We start from the raw sequence: 19,517 nt of genomic DNA, 5'->3' as shown, positions 1-19,517 counted from the left end.
GCTGCGCTGTCAGAGGGGCCATATTGAGGGAGCGCCGCACTGTCGGAGGGGCCGTACTGAGGGAGCGCTGCACTGTCGGAGAGGCAGTACTGAGGAAGCGCTGCAGTGTCGGAGGGGCCGTACTGAGGGAGCGCTGCACTGTCGGAGGGCCAGTACTGAGGGAGCGCTGCACTGTCGGAGGGCCAGTACTGAGGGAGCGCCGCACTGTCGGAGGGGCCGTACTGAGGGAGCACCGCACTGTCGGGGGGGCAGTAGTGAGGGAGCGCTGCACTGTCGGAGGGGCCGTACTGAGGGAGTGCTGCACTATCAGAGGGGCCGTACTGAGGGAGCGCCGCACTGTCGGAGGGGCCGTACTGAGGGAGCGCTGCACTGTCGGAGAGGCAGCACTGAGGGAGCGCTGCACTGTCAGAGGGGACGTATTGAGGGAGCGCCGCACTGTCTGAGGGGCCGTACTGAGGGAGCGCTGCACTGTTGGAGGGGCCGTACTGAGGAGTGCTGCATTGTCGGAGGGGCAGTACTGAGGGAGTGCTGCATGTCAGAGGGGCAGTACTGAGGGAGCGCTGTACTGTCAGGGAGGCAGTACTGAGGGAGCGCAGCACTGTCGGAGGGGCAGTACTGAGGGAGCGCTGTACTGTCAGAGTGGCAGTACTGAGGGAGCGCTGCACTGTCGGAGGGGCAGTACTGAGGGAGTGCTGCACTGTCGAAGAGGCAGTACTGAGGGAGCGCTGCACTGTCGGATGAGCAGTACTGAGGGAGCGCTGTACTGTCAGGGATGCAGTACTGAGGGAGCGCTGTGCTGTCGGAGGGGCAGTACTGAGGGAGCGCCGCACTGTCAGAGAGGCAGTGCTGAGGGAGCGCCGCACTGTCGGAGGGGCAGTACTTAGGGAGCCCTGCACTGTCGGAGGGGCAGTACTGAGTGAGCGCTGCACTGTCAGAGATGCAGTACTGAGGGAGCGCTGCACTGTCGGAGGGGCAGTACTGAGGGAGTGCTGCACTGTCGGAGGGGCAGTACTGAGGGAGCGCCGCACTGTCAGAGAGGCAGTACTGACGGAGCGCCGCACTGTCGGAGAGGCAGTACTGAGGGAGCGCTGCACTGTTAGAGAGGCAGTACTGAGGGAGCGCTGCACTGTTAGAGAGGCAGTACTGAGGGAGCGCCGTACTGTCAGAGAGGCAGTACTGACGGAGTGCTGCACTGTCAGCGAGGCAGTACTGAGGGAGCGCCGCACTGTCGGAGAGGCAGTACTGAGGGAGCGCTGTACTGTCGAGGGGCAGTACTGAGGGAGCGCTGCACTGTCAGGGAGGCAATACTGAGGGAGCGCTGTACGGTCGGAGGGGCAGTACTGAGGGAGCGCCGCACTGTCGGAGGGGTAGTACTGAGGGAGTGCTGCACTGTCGGAGGGGCAGTACTGAGGGAGCGCTGCACTGTCAAAGAGTCAGTACTGAGGCAGCGGTGCAATGTCAGAGAGGCAGTACTGAGGGAGCGCCGCACTGTCGGAGGGGTGGTACTGAGGGAGCGCTGCACTGTCGGAGGGGCAGTACTGAGGGAGATCCGCACTGTCGGAGGGGCGGTGCTGAGGGAGCGCCGCACTGTCGGAGGGGCAGTACTGAGGGAGGGCCGCACTGTCGGAGGGGCAGTACTGAGGGAGCGCCGCACTGTCAGAGGGGCAGTACTGAGGGAGCGCCGCACTGTCGGAGGGGCAGTACTGAGGGAGCGCTGCACTGTCGGAGGGGCAGTACTGAGGAAGCGCCGCACTGTCAGAGGGGCCGTATTGAGGGAGCGCTGCACTGTCGGAGGGGCCGTACTGAGGGAGCGCCGCACTGTCGGAGAGGCCGTACTGAGGGAGCGCTGCACTGTCGGAGGGGCAGTACTGAGGGAGCGCTGCACTGTCGGAGGGGCAGTACTGAGGGAGCGCTGCACTGTCGGAGGGCCAGTACTGAGGGAGCGCCGCACTGTCAGAGGGGCCGTACTGAGGGAGCACCGCACTGTCGGGGGGGCAGTAGTGAGGGAGCGCTGCACTGTCGGAGGGGCCGTACTGAGGGAGTGCTGCACTATCAGAGGGGCCGTACTGAGGGAGCGCCGCACTGTCGGAGGGGCCGTACTGAGGGAGCGCTGCACTGTCGGAGAGGCAGTACTGAGGGAGCGCTGCACTGTCAGAGGGGACGTATTGAGGGAGCGCCGCACTGTCTGAGGGGCCGTACTGAGGGAGCGCTGCACTGTCGGAGAGGCAGTACTGAGGGAGCGCTGCACTGTTGGAGGGGCCGTACTGAGGAGTGCTGCACTGTCGGAGGGGCAGTACTGAGGGAGTGCTGCATGTCAGAGGGGCAGTACTGAGGGAGCGCTGTACTGTCAGGGAGGCAGTACTGAGGGAGCGCTGCACTGTCGGAGGGGCAGTACTGAGGGAGCGCTGTACTGTCAGAGTGGCAGTACTGAGGGAGCGCTGCACTGTCGGAGGGGCAGTACTGAGGGAGTGCTGCACTGTCGAAGAGGCAGTACTGAGGGAGCGCTGCACTGTCGGATGAGCAGTACTGAGGGAGCGCTGTACTGTCAGGGATGCAGTACTGAGGGAGCGCTGTGCTGTCGGAGAGGCAGTACTGAGGGAGCGCCGCAGTGTCAGAGTGGCAGTACTGAGGGAGCGCCGCACTGTCGGAGGGGCAGTACTGAGGGAGCGCCGCACTGTCAGAGGGGCAGTACTGAGGGAGCGCCGCACTGTCGGAGGGGCAGTACTGAGGGAGCGCTGCACTGTCGGAGGGGCAGTACTGAGGAAGCGCCGCACTGTCAGAGGGGCCGTATTGAGGGAGCGCTGCACTGTCGGAGGGGCCGTACTGAGGGAGCGCCGCACTGTCGGAGAGGCCGTACTGAGGGAGCGCTGCACTGTCGGAGGGGCAGTACTGAGGGAGCGCTGCACTGTCGGAGGGGCAGTACTGAGGGAGCGCTGCACTGTCGGAGGGCCAGTACTGAGGGAGCGCCGCACTGTCAGAGGGGCCGTACTGAGGGAGCACCGCACTGTCGGGGGGGCAGTAGTGAGGGAGCGCTGCACTGTCGGAGGGGCCGTACTGAGGGAGTGCTGCACTATCAGAGGGGCCGTACTGAGGGAGCGCCGCACTGTCGGAGGGGCCGTACTGAGGGAGCGCTGCACTGTCGGAGAGGCAGTACTGAGGGAGCGCTGCACTGTCAGAGGGGACGTATTGAGGGAGCGCCGCACTGTCTGAGGGGCCGTACTGAGGGAGCGCTGCACTGTCGGAGAGGCAGTACTGAGGGAGCGCTGCACTGTTGGAGGGGCCGTACTGAGGAGTGCTGCACTGTCGGAGGGGCAGTACTGAGGGAGTGCTGCATGTCAGAGGGGCAGTACTGAGGGAGCGCTGTACTGTCAGGGAGGCAGTACTGAGGGAGCGCTGCACTGTCGGAGGGGCAGTACTGAGGGAGCGCTGTACTGTCAGAGTGGCAGTACTGAGGGAGCGCTGCACTGTCGGAGGGGCAGTACTGAGGGAGTGCTGCACTGTCGAAGAGGCAGTACTGAGGGAGCGCTGCACTGTCGGATGAGCAGTACTGAGGGAGCGCTGTACTGTCAGGGATGCAGTACTGAGGGAGCGCTGTGCTGTCGGAGAGGCAGTACTGAGGGAGCGCCGCAGTGTCAGAGTGGCAGTACTGAGGGAGCGCCACACTGTCGGAGGGGCAGTACTGAGGGAGCCCTGCACTGTCGGAGAGGCAGTACTGAGGGAGCGCTGCACTGTTAGAGAGGCAGTACTGAGGGAGCGCTGCACTGTTAGAGAGGCAGTACTGAGGGAGCGCCGTACTGTCAGAGAGGCAGTACTGACGGAGTGCTGCACTGTCAGCGAGGCAGTACTGAGGGAGCGCCGCACTGTCGGAGAGGCAGTACTGAGGGAGCGCTGTACTGTCGAGGGGCAGTACTGAGGGAGCGCTGCACTGTCAGGGAGGCAATACTGAGGGAGCGCTGTACGGTCGGAGGGGCAGTACTGAGGGAGCGCCGCACTGTCGGAGGGGTAGTACTGAGGGAGTGCTGCACTGTCGGAGGGGCAGTACTGAGGGAGCGCTGCACTGTCAAAGAGTCAGTACTGAGGCAGCGGTGCAATGTCAGAGAGGCAGTACTGAGGGAGCGCCGCACTGTCGGAGGGGTGGTACTGAGGGAGCGCTGCACTGTCGGAGGGGCAGTACTGAGGGAGATCCGCACTGTCGGAGGGGCGGTGCTGAGGGAGCGCCGCACTGTCGGAGGGGCAGTACTGAGGGAGGGCCGCACTGTCGGAGGGGCAGTACTGAGGGAGCGCCGCACTGTCAGAGGGGCAGTACTGAGGGAGCGCCGCACTGTCGGAGGGGCAGTACTGAGGGAGCGCTGCACTGTCGGAGGGGCAGTACTGAGGAAGCGCCGCACTGTCAGAGGGGCCGTATTGAGGGAGCGCTGCACTGTCGGAGGGGCCGTACTGAGGGAGCGCCGCACTGTCGGAGAGGCCGTACTGAGGGAGCGCTGCACTGTCGGAGGGGCAGTACTGAGGGAGCGCTGCACTGTCGGAGGGGCAGTACTGAGGGAGCGCTGCACTGTCGGAGGGCCAGTACTGAGGGAGCGCCGCACTGTCAGAGGGGCCGTACTGAGGGAGCACCGCACTGTCGGGGGGGCAGTAGTGAGGGAGCGCTGCACTGTCGGAGGGGCCGTACTGAGGGAGTGCTGCACTATCAGAGGGGCCGTACTGAGGGAGCGCCGCACTGTCGGAGGGGCCGTACTGAGGGAGCGCTGCACTGTCGGAGAGGCAGTACTGAGGGAGCGCTGCACTGTCAGAGGGGACGTATTGAGGGAGCGCCGCACTGTCTGAGGGGCCGTACTGAGGGAGCGCTGCACTGTCGGAGAGGCAGTACTGAGGGAGCGCTGCACTGTTGGAGGGGCCGTACTGAGGAGTGCTGCACTGTCGGAGGGGCAGTACTGAGGGAGTGCTGCATGTCAGAGGGGCCAGTACTGAGGGAGCGCTGTACTGTCAGGGAGGCAGTACTGAGGGAGCGCTGCACTGTCGGAGGGGCAGTACTGAGGGAGCGCTGTACTGTCAGAGTGGCAGTACTGAGGGAGCGCTGCACTGTCGGAGGGGCAGTACTGAGGGAGTGCTGCACTGTCGAAGAGGCAGTACTGAGGGAGCGCTGCACTGTCGGATGAGCAGTACTGAGGGAGCGCTGTACTGTCAGGGATGCAGTACTGAGGGAGCGCTGTGCTGTCGGAGAGGCAGTACTGAGGGAGCGCCGCAGTGTCAGAGTGGCAGTACTGAGGGAGCGCCGCACTGTCGGAGGGGCAGTACTGAGGGAGCGCCGCACTGTCAGAGGGGCAGTACTGAGGGAGCGCCGCACTGTCGGAGGGGCAGTACTGAGGAGCGCTGCACTGTCGGAGGGGCAGTACTGAGGAAGCGCCGCACTGTCAGAGGGGCCGTATTGAGGGAGCGCTGCACTGTCGGAGGGGCCGTACTGAGGGAGCGCCGCACTGTCGGAGAGGCCGTACTGAGGGAGCGCTTGCACTGTCGGAGGGGCAGTACTGAGGGAGCGCTGCACTGTCGGAGGGGCAGTACTGAGGGAGCGCTGCACTGTCGGAGGGCCAGTACTGAGGGAGCGCCGCACTGTCAGAGGGGCCGTACTGAGGGAGCACCGCACTGTCGGGGGGGCAGTAGTGAGGGAGCGCTGCACTGTCGGAGGGGCCGTACTGAGGGAGTGCTGCACTATCAGAGGGGCCGTACTGAGGGAGCGCCGCACTGTCGGAGGGGCCGTACTGAGGGAGCGCTGCACTGTCGGAGAGGCAGTACTGAGGGAGCGCTGCACTGTCAGAGGGGACGTATTGAGGGAGCGCCGCACTGTCTGAGGGGCCGTACTGAGGGAGCGCTGCACTGTCGGAGAGGCAGTACTGAGGGAGCGCTGCACTGTTGGAGGGGCCGTACTGAGGAGTGCTGCACTGTCGGAGGGGCAGTACTGAGGGAGTGCTGCATGTCAGAGGGGCAGTACTGAGGGAGCGCTGTACTGTCAGGGAGGCAGTACTGAGGGAGCGCTGCACTGTCGGAGGGGCAGTACTGAGGGAGCGCTGTACTGTCAGAGTGGCAGTACTGAGGGAGCGCTGCACTGTCGGAGGGGCAGTACTGAGGGAGTGCTGCACTGTCGAAGAGGCAGTACTGAGGGAGCGCTGCACTGTCGGATGAGCAGTACTGAGGGAGCGCTGTACTGTCAGGGATGCAGTACTGAGGGAGCGCTGTGCTGTCGGAGAGGCAGTACTGAGGGAGCGCCGCAGTGTCAGAGTGGCAGTACTGAGGGAGCGCCACACTGTCGGAGGGGCAGTACTGAGGGAGCCCTGCACTGTCGGAGAGGCAGTACTGAGGGAGCGCTGCACTGTTAGAGAGGCAGTACTGAGGGAGCGCTGCACTGTTAGAGAGGCAGTACTGAGGGAGCGCCGTACTGTCAGAGAGGCAGTACTGACGGAGTGCTGCACTGTCAGCGAGGCAGTACTGAGGGAGCGCCGCACTGTCGGAGAGGCAGTACTGAGGGAGCGCTGTACTGTCGAGGGGCAGTACTGAGGGAGCGCTGCACTGTCAGGGAGGCAATACTGAGGGAGCGCTGTACGGTCGGAGGGGCAGTACTGAGGGAGCGCCGCACTGTCGGAGGGGTAGTACTGAGGGAGTGCTGCACTGTCGGAGGGGCAGTACTGAGGGAGCGCTGCACTGTCAAAGAGGCAGTACTGAGGCAGCGGTGCAATGTCAGAGAGGCAGTACTGAGGGAGCGCCGCACTGTCGGAGGGGTGGTACTGAGGGAGCGCCGCACTGTCGGAGGGGCAGTACTGAGGGAGCGCTGCACTGTCGGAGGGGCAGTACTGAGGGAGATCCGCACTGTCGGAGGGGCGGTGCTCAGGGAGCGCCGCACTGTCGGAGGGGCAGTACTGAGGGAGCGCCGCACTGTCGGAGGGGCAGTACTGAGGGAGCGCCGCACTGTCAGAGGGGCAGTACTGTGGGAGCGCCGCACTGTCGGAGGGGCAGTACTGAGGGAGCGCTGCACTGTCGGAGGGGCAGTACTGAGGAAGCGCCGCACTGTCAGAGGGGCCGTATTGAGGGAGCGCTGCACTGTCGGAGGGGCCGTACTGAGGGAGCGCCGCACTGTCGGAGAGGCCGTACTGAGGGAGCGCTGCACTGTCGGAGGGGCAGTACTGAGGGAGCGCTGCACTGTCGGAGGGGCAGTACTGAGGGAGCGCTGCACTGTCGGAGGGCCAGTACTGAGGGAGCGCCGCACTGTCAGAGGGGCCGTACTGAGGGAGCACCGCACTGTCGGGGGGGCAGTAGTGAGGGAGCGCTGCACTGTCGGAGGGGCCGTACTGAGGGAGTGCTGCACTATCAGAGGGGCCGTACTGAGGGAGCGCCGCACTGTCGGAGGGGCCGTACTGAGGGAGCGCTGCACTGTCGGAGAGGCAGTACTGAGGGAGCGCTGCACTGTCAGAGGGGACGTATTGAGGGAGCGCCGCACTGTCTGAGGGGCCGTACTGAGGGAGCGCTGCACTGTCGGAGAGGCAGTACTGAGGGAGCGCTGCACTGTTGGAGGGGCCGTACTGAGGAGTGCTGCACTGTCGGAGGGGCAGTACTGAGGGAGTGCTGCATGTCAGAGGGGCAGTACTGAGGGAGCGCTGTACTGTCAGGGAGGCAGTACTGAGGGAGCGCTGCACTGACGGAGGGGCAGTACTGAGGGAGCGCTGTACTGTCAGAGTGGCAGTACTGAGGGAGCGCTGCACTGTCGGAGGGGCAGTACTGAGGGAGTGCTGCACTGTCGAAGAGGCAGTACTGAGGGAGCGCTGCACTGTCGGATGAGCAGTACTGAGGGAGCGCTGTACTGTCAGGGATGCAGTACTGAGGGAGCGCTGTGCTGTCGGAGAGGCAGTACTGAGGGAGCGCCGCAGTGTCAGAGTGGCAGTACTGAGGGAGCGCCACACTGTCGGAGGGGCAGTACTGAGGGAGCCCTGCACTGTCGGAGGGGCAGTACTGAGTGAGCGCTGTAGTGTCAGAGATGCAGTACTGGGGGAGCGCTGCACTGTCGGAGGGGCAGTACTGAGGGAGCGCCGCACTGTCAGAGAGGCAGTACTGAGGGAGCGCCGCACTGTCGGAGAGGCAGTACTGAGGGAGCGCTGCACTGTTAGAGAGGCAGTACTGAGGGAGCGCTGCACTGTTAGAGAGGCAGTACTGAGGGAGCGCTGTACTGTCAGAGAGGCAGTACTGAGGGAGTGCTGCACTGTCAGAGAGGCAGTACTGAGGGAGCGCTGCACTGTCAGAGAGGCAGTACTGAGGGAGCGCTGTACGGTCGGAGGGGCAGTACAGAGGGAGCGCCGCACTGTCGGAGGGGTAGTACTGAGGGAGTGCTGCACTGTCGGAGGGGCAGTACTGAGGGAGCGCTGCACTGTCAAAGAGGCAGTACTGAGGCAGCGGTGCAATGTCAGAGAGGCAGTACTGAGGGAGCGCCGCACTGTCGGAGGGCTGGTACTGAGGGAGCGCCGCACTGTCGGAGGGGCAGTACTGAGGGAGCGCTGCACTGTCGGGGGGCAGCACTGAGGGAGATCCGCACTGTCGGAGGGGCGGTGCTGAGGGAGCGCCGCACTGTCGGAGGGGCAGTACTGAGGGAGCGCCGCACTGTCAGAGGGGCAGTACTGAGGGAGCGCCGCACTGTCAGAGGGGCATTACTGAGGGAGCGCCGCACTGTCAGAGGGGCAGTACTGAGGGAGCGCCGCACTGTCGGAGGGGTAGTACTGAGGGAGTGCTGCACTGTCGGAGGGGCAGTACTGAGGGAGCGCTGCACTGTCAAAGAGGCAGTACTGAGGCAGCGGTGCAATGTCAGAGAGGCAGTACTGAGGGAGCGCCGCACTGTCGGAGGGGTGGTACTGAGGGAGCGCCGCACTGTCGGAGGGGCAGTACTGAGGGAGCGCTGCACTGTCGGAGGGGCAGTACTGAGGGAGATCCGCACTGTCGGAGGGGCGGTGCTCAGGGAGCGCCGCACTGTCGGAGGGGCAGTACTGAGGGAGCGCCGCACTGTCGGAGGGGCAGTACTGAGGGAGCGCCGCACTGTCAGAGGGGCAGTACTGAGGGAGCGCCGCACTGTCGGAGGGGCAGTACTGAGGGAGCGCTGCACTGTCGGAGGGGCAGTACTGAGGAAGCGCCGCACTGTCAGAGGGGCCGTATTGAGGGAGCGCTGCACTGTCGGAGGGGCCGTACTGAGGGAGCGCCGCACTGTCGGAGAGGCCGTACTGAGGGAGCGCTGCACTGTCGGAGGGGCAGTACTGAGGGAGCGCTGCACTGTCGGAGGGGCAGTACTGAGGGAGCGCTGCACTGTCGGAGGGCCAGTACTGAGGGAGCGCCGCACTGTCAGAGGGGCCGTACTGAGGGAGCACCGCACTGTCGGGGGGGCAGTAGTGAGGGAGCGCTGCACTGTCGGAGGGGCCGTACTGAGGGAGTGCTGCACTATCAGAGGGGCCGTACTGAGGGAGCGCCGCACTGTCGGAGGGGCCGTACTGAGGGAGCGCTGCACTGTCGGAGAGGCAGTACTGAGGGAGCGCTGCACTGTCAGAGGGGACGTATTGAGGGAGCGCCGCACTGTCTGAGGGGCCGTACTGAGGGAGCGCTGCACTGTCGGAGAGGCAGTACTGAGGGAGCGCTGCACTGTTGGAGGGGCCGTACTGAGGAGTGCTGCACTGTCGGAGGGGCAGTACTGAGGGAGTGCTGCATGTCAGAGGGGCAGTACTGAGGGAGCGCTGTACTGTCAGGGAGGCAGTACTGAGGGAGCGCTGCACTGTCGGAGGGGCAGTACTGAGGGAGCGCTGTACTGTCAGAGTGGCAGTACTGAGGGAGCGCTGCACTGTCGGAGGGGCAGTACTGAGGGAGTGCTGCACTGTCGAAGAGGCAGTACTGAGGGAGCGCTGCACTGTCGGATGAGCAGTACTGAGGGAGCGCTGTACTGTCAGGGATGCAGTACTGAGGGAGCGCTGTGCTGTCGGAGAGGCAGTACTGAGGGAGCGCCGCAGTGTCAGAGTGGCAGTACTGAGGGAGCGCCACACTGTCGGAGGGGCAGTACTGAGGGAGCCCTGCACTGTCGGAGGGGCAGTACTGAGTGAGCGCTGTAGTGTCAGAGATGCAGTACTGGGGGAGCGCTGCACTGTCGGAGGGGCAGTACTGAGGGAGCGCCGCACTGTCAGAGAGGCAGTACTGAGGGAGCGCCGCACTGTCGGAGAGGCAGTACTGAGGGAGCGCTGCACTGTTAGAGAGGCAGTACTGAGGGAGCGCTGCACTGTTAGAGAGGCAGTACTGAGGGAGCGCTGTACTGTCAGAGAGGCAGTACTGAGGGAGTGCTGCACTGTCAGAGAGGCAGTACTGAGGGAGCGCTGCACTGTCAGAGAGGCAGTACTGAGGGAGCGCTGTACGGTCGGAGGGGCAGTACAGAGGGAGCGCCGCACTGTCGGAGGGGTAGTACTGAGGGAGTGCTGCACTGTCGGAGGGGCAGTACTGAGGGAGCGCTGCACTGTCAAAGAGGCAGTACTGAGGCAGCGGTGCAATGTCAGAGAGGCAGTACTGAGGGAGCGCCGCACTGTCGGAGGGCTGGTACTGAGGGAGCGCCGCACTGTCGGAGGGGCAGTACTGAGGGAGCGCTGCACTGTCGGGGGGCAGCACTGAGGGAGATCCGCACTGTCGGAGGGGCGGTGCTGAGGGAGCGCCGCACTGTCGGAGGGGCAGTACTGAGGGAGCGCCGCACTGTCAGAGGGGCAGTACTGAGGGAGCGCCGCACTGTCAGAGGGGCATTACTGAGGGAGCGCCGCACTGTCAGAGGGGCAGTACTGAGGGAGCGCCGCACTGTCAGAGGGACAGTACTGAGGGAGTGCTGCACTGTCGGAGGGGCTGTACTGAGGGAGCGCCGCACTGTCAGAGGGGCAATACTGAGGGAGTGCCGCACTGTCGGAGAGGCAGTACTGAGGGAGCGTGCACTGTCAGAGGGGCAGTACTGAGGGAGTGCCGCACTGTCGGAGAGGCAGTACTGAGGGAGCGCTGCACTGTCGGAGAGGCAGTACTGAGGGAGCGCCGCACTGTCGGAGGGGCAGTACTGAGGGAGCGCTGCACTGTCAGAGGGGCCATATTGAGGGAGCGCCGCACTGTCGGAGGGGCCGTACTGAGGGAGCGCTGCACTGTCGGAGAGGCAGTGCTGAGGAAGCGCTGCACTGTCGGAGGGGCCGTACTGAGGGAGAGTGCACTGTCTGAGGGGCAGTACTGAGGGAGTGCCGCACTGTCGGAGGGTCAGTACTGAGGGAGCGCCGCACTGTCAGAGAGGCAGTAGTGAGGGAGCGTGCACTGTCAGAGGGGCAGTACTGAGGGAGTGCCGCACTGTCGGAGGGTCAGTACTGAGGGAGCGCCGCACTGTCGGAGAGGCAGTACTGAGGGAGCGCCGCACTGTCGGAGGGGCAGTACTGAGGGAGCGCTGCACAGTCGGAGAGGCAGTACTGAGGGAGCGCCACACTGTCAGAGGGGCCGTACTGAGGGAGCGCTGCACTGTCGGAGGGGCCGTACTGAGGGAGCGCCGCACTGTCGGAGGGGCCGTACTGAGGGAGCGCTGCACTGTCGGAGGGGCAGTACTGAGGGAGCGCTGCACTGTCGGAGGGGCAGTACTGAGGGAGTGCTGCACTGTCGGAGGGCCAGTACTGAGGGAGCGCTGTACTGTCAGAGTGGCAGTACTGAGGGAGCGCTGCACTGTCGGAGGGGCAGTACTGAGGGAGTGCTGCACTGTCGAAGAGGCAGTACTGAGGGAGCGCTGCACTGTCGGATGAGCAGTACTGAGGGAGCGCTGTACTGTCAGGGAGGCAGTACTGAGGGAGCGCTGTACTGTCGGAGGGGCAGTACTGAGGGAGCGCTGTACTGTCAGAGAGGCAGTACTGAGGGGGCGCTGCCCTGTCGGAGGGGCAGTACTGAGGGAGTGCTGCACTGTCAGAGAGGCAGAACTGAGGGAGCGCCGCACTGTCGGAGATGCAGTACTGAGAGAGCGCTGTACTGTCAGAGTGGCAGTACTGAGGGAGCGCCGCAGTGTCAGAGTGGCAGTACTGAGGGAGCGCCACAGTGTCGGAGGGGCAGTACTGAGGGAGCCCTGCACTGTCGGAGGGGCAGTACTGAGTGAGCGCTGTACTGTCAGAGATGCAGTACTGAGGGAGCGCTGCACTGTCGGAGGGGCAGTACTGAGGGAGTGCTGCACTGTCGGAGGGGCAGTACTGAGGGAGCGCCGAACTGTCAGAGAGGCAGTACTGAGGGAGCGCCGCACTGTCGGAGAGGCAGTACTGAGGGAGCGCTGCACTGTTAGAGAGGCAGTACTGAGGGAGCGCTGCACTGTTAGAGAGGCAATACTGAGGGAGCGCTGTACTGTCAGAGAGGCAGTACTGAGGGAGTGCTGCACTGTCAGAGAGGCAGTACTGAGGGAGCGCCGCACTGTCGGAGAGGCAGTACTGAGGGAGCGCTGTACTGTCGGAGGGGCAGTACTGAGGGAGCGCTGCACTGTCAGAGAGGCAGTACTGAGGGAGCGCTGTACGGTCGGAGGGGCAGTACTGAGGGAGCGCCGCACTGTCGGAGGGTTAGTACTGAGGGAGTGCTGCACTGTCGGAGGGGCAGTACTGAGGGAGCGCTGCACTGTCAAAGAGGCAGTACTGAGGCAGCGGTGCAATGTCAGAGAGGCAGTACTGAGGGAGCGCTGCACTGTCAGAGAGGCAGTACTGAGGGAGTGCTGCATTGTCGGAGGGGCAGTACTGAGGGAGCGCTGCACTGTCGGAGGGGCAGTACTGAGGGAGCGCCGCACTGTCGGAGGGGCAGTACTGAGGGAGCGGCAGTACTGAGGGAGCACCGCACTGTCGGAGGGGCAATACTGAGGGAGCGCCACACTGTCGGAGTGGCAATACTGAGGGAGCGCTGCACTGTCGGAGAGGCAGTACTGAGGGAGCGCTGTACTGTCGCAGGGGCAGTACTGAGGGAGCGCTGCACTGTTGGAGGGGCAGTACTGAGGGAGAGCTGCACTGTTGGAGGGGCAGTACTGAGGTAGCGCTGCACTGTCGGAGGGGCAGTGCTGAGGGAGCGCTGCACTGTCGGAGGGGTAGTACTGAGGGAGCGCTGTACTGTCAGGGAGGCAGTACTGAGGGAGCGCTGCACTGTCGGAGGGGCAGTACTGAGGGAGCGCTGTACTGTCAGAGTGGCAGTACTGAGGGAGCGCAGCACTGTCGGAGGGGCAGTACTGAGGGAGTGCTGCACTGTCGAAGAGGCAGTACTGAGGGAGGGCTGCACTGTCGGAGGGGCAGTACTGAGGGAGCGCTGTACTGTCAGGGAGGCAGTACTGAGGGAGCGCTGCACTGTCGGAGGGGCAGTACTCAGGGAGCGCTGTACTGTCAGAGTGGCAGTACTGAGAGAGCGCTGCACTATCGGAGGGGCTGTAATGAGGGAGCGCCGCACTGTCGGAGGGGCAGTACTGAGGGAGCGCCGCACCGTCAGAGAGGCAGTACTGAGGGAGCGCTGCCCTGTTAGAGAGGCAGTACTGAGGGAGCGCTGTACTGTCAGAGAGGCCGTACTGAGGGAGCGCTGCACTGTCGGAGGGGCAGCACTGAGTGAGTGCTGCACTGTCAGAGAGGCAGTACTGAGGGAGCGCCGCATTGTCGGAGAGGCAGTACTGAGGGAGCGCTGTACTGTCGGGGGGGCAGTACTGAGGGAGCGCTGCACTGTCGGCGAGGCAGTACTGAGGGAGCGCTGTACGGTCGGAGGGGCAGTACTGGGGGAGCGCCGCACTGTCGGAGGGGTAGTACTGAGGGAGTGCTGCACTGTCGGAGGGGCAGTTCTGAGGGAGCGCTGCACTGTCGGAGGGGCAGTATTGAGGGGGCGCCGCACTGTCGGAGGGGTTGTACTGAGGGAGCGCTGCACTGTCGGAGGGGCTGTACTGATGGAGTGCTGCACTGTCGGAGGGGCAGTACTGAGGGAGCGCTGCACTTTCGGAGTGTCAGTACTGAGGGAGCGCCGCACTGTCGGAGGGTCAGTACTGAGGCAGTGCTGCACTGTCGGAGTGTCAGTACTGAGGGAGCGCCGCACTGTCGGAGTGTCAGTACTGAGGGAGCGCCGCACTGTCGGAGGGTCAGTACTGAGGCAGTGCTGCACTGTCGGAGTGTCAGTACTGAGGGAGCGCCACACTATCGGAGGGGCAGTACAGAGGAAGTGCTGCACTGTTGGAGGTGCCATCTTTCGGATGAGATGTTAAACCAAGGCCCCATTTGCCCACTGAGATGGACGTAAAATATCCTATGGCATTACTTCGAAGAAGAGCAGGGGAGTTCTCCCCGGTGTCCTGGGGTCAATATTTATCCCTCAACCAACATCACTTAAAACAAGTTTTCTGGTCATTATCACGTTGCTGTTTGTAAGAGTTTGCTGTGTGCAAATTTGCTGCTGTGTTTCCCACATTACAACAGTGACTACACTTCAAAACATACTTCATTGGCTGTAAAGCACCTTGGGATGTCCTGTGATCGTGAAAGGCGTTGTAGAAATGAGTCTTTCTTTCATCCAAAGTCCACATGCGAGCTCCTTTCAGCATTGGTCAAGGGATGACCAGCAGAAGCCTGGATGATTTTATTTGTTCTTGGGATGTGGGAGGCCCTGGCAAGGCTGCATTTTTATTGCCCATCCCTAGTTCTCCTGAGAAGGTGGTGGTAGACCTGCTCCTTGAACTGCTGCAGTCCGTGTGGTGAAGGTGCTTCCACAGTGCTGTTAGGTAGGGTACGCTACCATTCTGACCCACGGTGATGAATGAATGCCAATATATGTCCAAGTCAGGATGCTGTGCGAGTTGGAGGGGAACTCAGAAGTGATGGTGTTCCCAGGGTATTGCTACTTTTGTCCTTCTAGCTGTTGGAGGTCGCATGGCTGTGAGGTGCTGTTGAAGTAACCTTGGTGAGTTGCAAGTCTCTTGATACCTCCACTGCCTCTTATTTTTCACGCTGCTTGTCCGACATCCAGTATTGGAAGAGCACAGATTTCCTTCAAGTAAATATTGGGAAGACCCCGAAGGCATTGTCTTCAGTCCTCGGCACAAACTCTGTTCCTTAGCCACAGGGATCATACACACCGTAGCTACAGTGCACCGATGGTGGAAGTGGTGGACACTGAATCCAATGGCACGAGTGTCAATGTAGCAGACTGCTCTGTCCTGGATGGTCTCCAGCTTTTTGTGAGTTGTATGTCTTTTGAGTTTCACACACTTTCTGTCATTTCTGTTTTTTCCATATGCTTTGCTTTTTCTTTTCCTGTCTGACCATCTCTATGTATGTTACATTATTTCTTCTTCCTTCCTGATTGTATGTCTTCATTCTCCTTCTCTCTCCCGCACCATTGCCTCTGGAGTGCCCCAAGGATCATTCTTTGGCCCCCCTCCTATTACTCATCTACGTGCTGCCCCGTGGCAACATCTGACAACATCGGGTTCCACAAGTACGCTTACGACACCCAGCTCCACCTCACCACCACCTCTCTCAACCCCTCCACTGCTTCAGAAAGAAACAAAGACTTGCATTTATATAGCTCCTTTCACCACCTCAGGATGCCCAAAGCGCTTTATAGCCAATTAAATACTTTTTGAAGTGTAGTCACTGTTGTAAAGTAAGAAATGTGGCAGCCAATTTACACACAGCCAGCTCCCACAAACAGCAATGTGATAATGAGCAGATAATCTGTTTCAGTGATGTTGATTGAGGGATAAACATTGGCCCCAGGACACCAGGGAGAACTCCCCTGCTCATCTTCAAAATAGTTCCATGGAATCTTTAACGTCCACCTGAGAGGGCAGACGGGGCCTCGGTTTAACGTCTCATCCGAAGACGGCACCTCAGACAGTGCAGCACTCCCTCAGTACTGCAGTGCGAGGGTCAGCCTAGATTTTGTGCTCAAGTCTCTGGGGGCGGAACCTGGGTTGGAGGGAGTGGCGATCAGTGGCTGACTTGGAAAGAACTGGAGTTTACAAGTTTGGTTGGGAGCAACGGTAATTTTAGAGGTGAGGGAGCAGTGCAGCCAAATTTCTGGGCCATGCCCATTAGCATCGCCTGAGCCAAGGTCCCATTTAGAAACATAGAAACATAGAAGATAGGAGCAGGAGTAGGCCATTCGGCTCCTCGAGCCTGCTCCGCCATTCAATGCGATCATGGCTGACCATCCAAACTCAGTACCCTGTCCCTGCCTTCTCCCCATACCCCTTGATCCCTTTAGCCTTAAGAAATATATCCAACTCCTTCCTGAATATATTTAATGAATTGGCCTCTACTGCCTTCTGTGGTAGAGAATTCCACAGGTTCACCACTCTCTGGGTGAAGAAATTCCTCCTCATCTCTGTCCTAAATAGCTTACCCCTTATCCTTAGACTGTGACCCCTGGTTCTGGACTCCCCGACCATCGGGAACATCCTTCCTGCATCTAGTCTGTCTAGTCCTGTCCTGTCCTGTCCTATTTGGAATACTAATGAACAGAACATTGTGAGGTTCACAAGTCAAGTTCCCAATGTGTGCTCTTCATAGGCAAGGCTCACTCCAGTAATGCACATTTGGAAATTCCAGAGCGTTGTGTGCAATTGTCAGCCCCCGAACTTCAATGGGCACGGTGGCATAGTGGTTAGCACTGTTGCCTCACAGCGCAAGGGACCCGGGTTCAAATCCGGCCTCGGGCGACTGTCTGTGTGGAGTTTGCACATTCTCCCTGTGTCTGCGTGGGTTTCCTCCGGGTGCTCCGGTTTCCTCCCACAGTCCAAAGATGTGCGGGTTAGGTTGATTTGGCTATGATCAATTGACCCTTAGTGTTAGGGGATTAAATACGTGGGGTTACGGGGATAGGGTGGGATATGTGTCGGTGCAGGCTCGATGGGCCGAAATGGCCTCTATCTGCACTGTGGGGATTCTGTGATTCTGTGAGACATTAGAAGGTTGGAGAGGGTTTGAAGAAAAGCAAAACAGATGATTCCAGAACTTAGGCCTCTTAAGCAGTGAGGAAAGATTCAGAGTTGAGTTAATTTTGATTGGAGGAAAGAAGACTAAGAGGGGGCATGGTTCAGGTCTTTAAGAGGCGCCAAAGATGTAGCTGCAACTTGGACTGTGAACCCCGAACTAGAGGACACTGGCTTAAAATGAACAAAACCTCAAGCAAGACTAGAGACAAGAGACATTCCCTACAGAATAGCAGATGTATAGACAGACCCCCAGCAAAAGCAATTGAATGCGGTGTGGATGAGCTCCACCTGCACTTCTTCAAAATAGTGCCGTGGAATCTTCTACATCCACCTGAGAGGGCAGACGGGGCCTCACTTTAACATCTCATCTGAAAGTGCAGCGCTCCCTCAGTATTGCCCCTCCGACAGTGCGGCGCTCCCTCAGTACTGTCCCTGCAACAGTGCAGCGCTCCCTCAGTACTGCCCCTCCGACAGTGCGGCACTCCCTCAGTACTGCCCCTCCAACTGTGTGGCACTCCCTCAGTACTGCCCCTCCGACAGTGCAGCACTCCCTCAGTACTGCCCCTCCGACAGTGCGGCACTCCCTCAGTACTGCCCCTCCGACAGTGCGGCACTCCCTCAGTACTGCCCCTCCGACAGTGCGGCGCTCCCTCAGTACTGCTCCTCCGACAGTGCAGCGCTCCCTCAGTACTGTCCCTCCAACTGTGCGGCACTCCCTCAGTACTGCCCCTCCGACAGTGCGGCACTCCCTCAGTACTGCCCCTCCGACAGTGTGGCACTCCCTCAGTACTGCCCCTCCGACAGTGCGGCGCTCCCTCAGTACTGCTCCTCCGACAGTGCAGCGCTCCCTCAGTACTGCCCCTCCGACAGTGCGGCGCTCCCTCGGTACTGCTCCTCCGACAGTACAGCGCTCCCTCAGTACTGCCCCTCCGACAGTGCAGCGCTCCCTCAGTACTGCCCCTCCGACAAGTGTGGCGCTCCCTCAGTACTGCCTCTCCGACAGTGCGGCGCTCCCTCAGTACTGCCTCGCCGACAGTGCGGCGCTCCCTCAGTACTGCCCCTCCGACAGTGCAGCACTCCCTCAGTACTGTCCCTCCGACAAGTGTGGCGCTCCCTCAGTACTGCCCCTCCGACAGTGCGGCACTCCCTCAGCACTGCCCCTCCGACAGTGCGGCACTCTCTCAGTACTGCCCCTCCGACAGTGAGGCGCTCCCTCAGTAGTGCCCCTTCGACAGTGCAGCGTTCCCTCAGTACTGCCCCTCCGACAGTGCAGTGCTCCCTCAGTACTGCCCCTCCGACAGTGCAGTGCTCCCTCAGTGCTGCCCCTCCGACAGTGCAGTGCTCCCTCAGTTCTGCCCCTTTCCCAAACCTCCAGGCCCACAAAATACAACAGGACAAACCAGGGGTTAAGAAATATTAAGCGTGAATGGGACTGAGTTGCCTCGGCCTCGGGTGCAGTATTGTCACGGCTCGGGGGCTGCCAGTGGCCCACAGGATGTAGATTGGAAATCTCTGGCTTAGAACTTTAAACGGACCCACTCGTGAGAGGCAAGTGCCTTCTTAAAACCTGACTACAACAACAACTTGCATTTATATATCGCCTTCAACGTCGTAAAACGTCCCAAGGTGCTTCACAAGAGCGTAAAGCAAACAAAATCTGACACCTTAACCACTAAGGAGATATTAGGACAGGTGACCAAAAGCGTGGGTTAAAGAGGTCGGTTTTAAGGGAGCGTCTTAAAGGAGGAGAGAGAGGTGGAGAGGTTTAGGGAGGGAATTCCAGAGCTCGGGGCCCAGGCAGCTGAAGACACAGCTGCCAATGGTGGAGTGATGGAAATCGGGGATGCGCAAGAGGAGCGCAGCGATCAAGGGGGGTTGTAGAGCTGGAGGAGGTTACAGAGATAGGGAGGGGCGAGACCATGGAGAGATTTGAAAACAAGAAGGAGAATTTTAAAATCAAGGCGTTGCTGATCTGTGAGCTAATGTAGGTCAGCGAGCACAGGGGTGATGGGTGAATGGGACTGGGACGATTTACTAGGGGAAAGGTGCTATATAAATGCATATTGGTGTGGTTCTAGTAATGTAATGAAGAACAGCTACATGAGTGAGATCAGCTAGATGGGTCGCAGGAGTCTCCCTTGCTGTCAAGATTGAGGTTCTGGAGGTTTACTGGAACTTGTGGGACTGCATCCTACAACTCCCAGAAAGAAGGGGAGAAAACAAGGCACAGCGGAGAGAATAATGCACGAGAAATGCAAGTAAAACCCTCAGCACACATGCAACAAATTTTAAAAAATGTTAAAGCTAAACACTACGACCAGAAGCTCATGTGTTAAAACAATCTTTCGGCTAATTATCCTGTTACTGCAACGAGGCATTCATTCAATGCTCTGTATGTTGGAGAGGCTGGTTTTAAATGTGAGAGGGAGATCTCAGGCAAAGACTCCCTGCAGTCTCACACTGACAGTGACTGTGCTGTAGGTGTGTCCGGAGGATTTCGGATCTGCAGTCTCACACTGACAGTGAC

General features: G+C 60.8%; 1 protein-coding gene across 1 annotated transcript in view; it reads left to right on the top strand.

Annotated features, from left to right (window-relative positions):
* Positions 1–15,145: 15,145 nt before the first annotated feature.
* entr1 (endosome associated trafficking regulator 1) overlaps positions 15,146–19,517 on the top strand; it is a 43,084-nt gene continuing 38,712 nt past the window's right edge. The window contains exon 1 of the mRNA XM_085965128.1: positions 15,146–15,229. Within this exon, the coding sequence (XP_085821254.1) occupies positions 15,146–15,229 (84 nt within the window). The remainder of the gene's footprint in view (positions 15,230–19,517) is intronic.

This window comes from Somniosus microcephalus, chromosome 23, assembly GCF_052327205.1.
Source record: "Somniosus microcephalus isolate GS21.2 chromosome 23, FLI_Smic_1.0, whole genome shotgun sequence".
Taxonomy (NCBI): domain Eukaryota; kingdom Metazoa; phylum Chordata; class Chondrichthyes; order Squaliformes; family Somniosidae; genus Somniosus; species Somniosus microcephalus.
The sequence above is the reverse complement of the archived record's forward strand: the minus strand, read 5'-3'. Positions and strand labels throughout refer to the sequence as shown.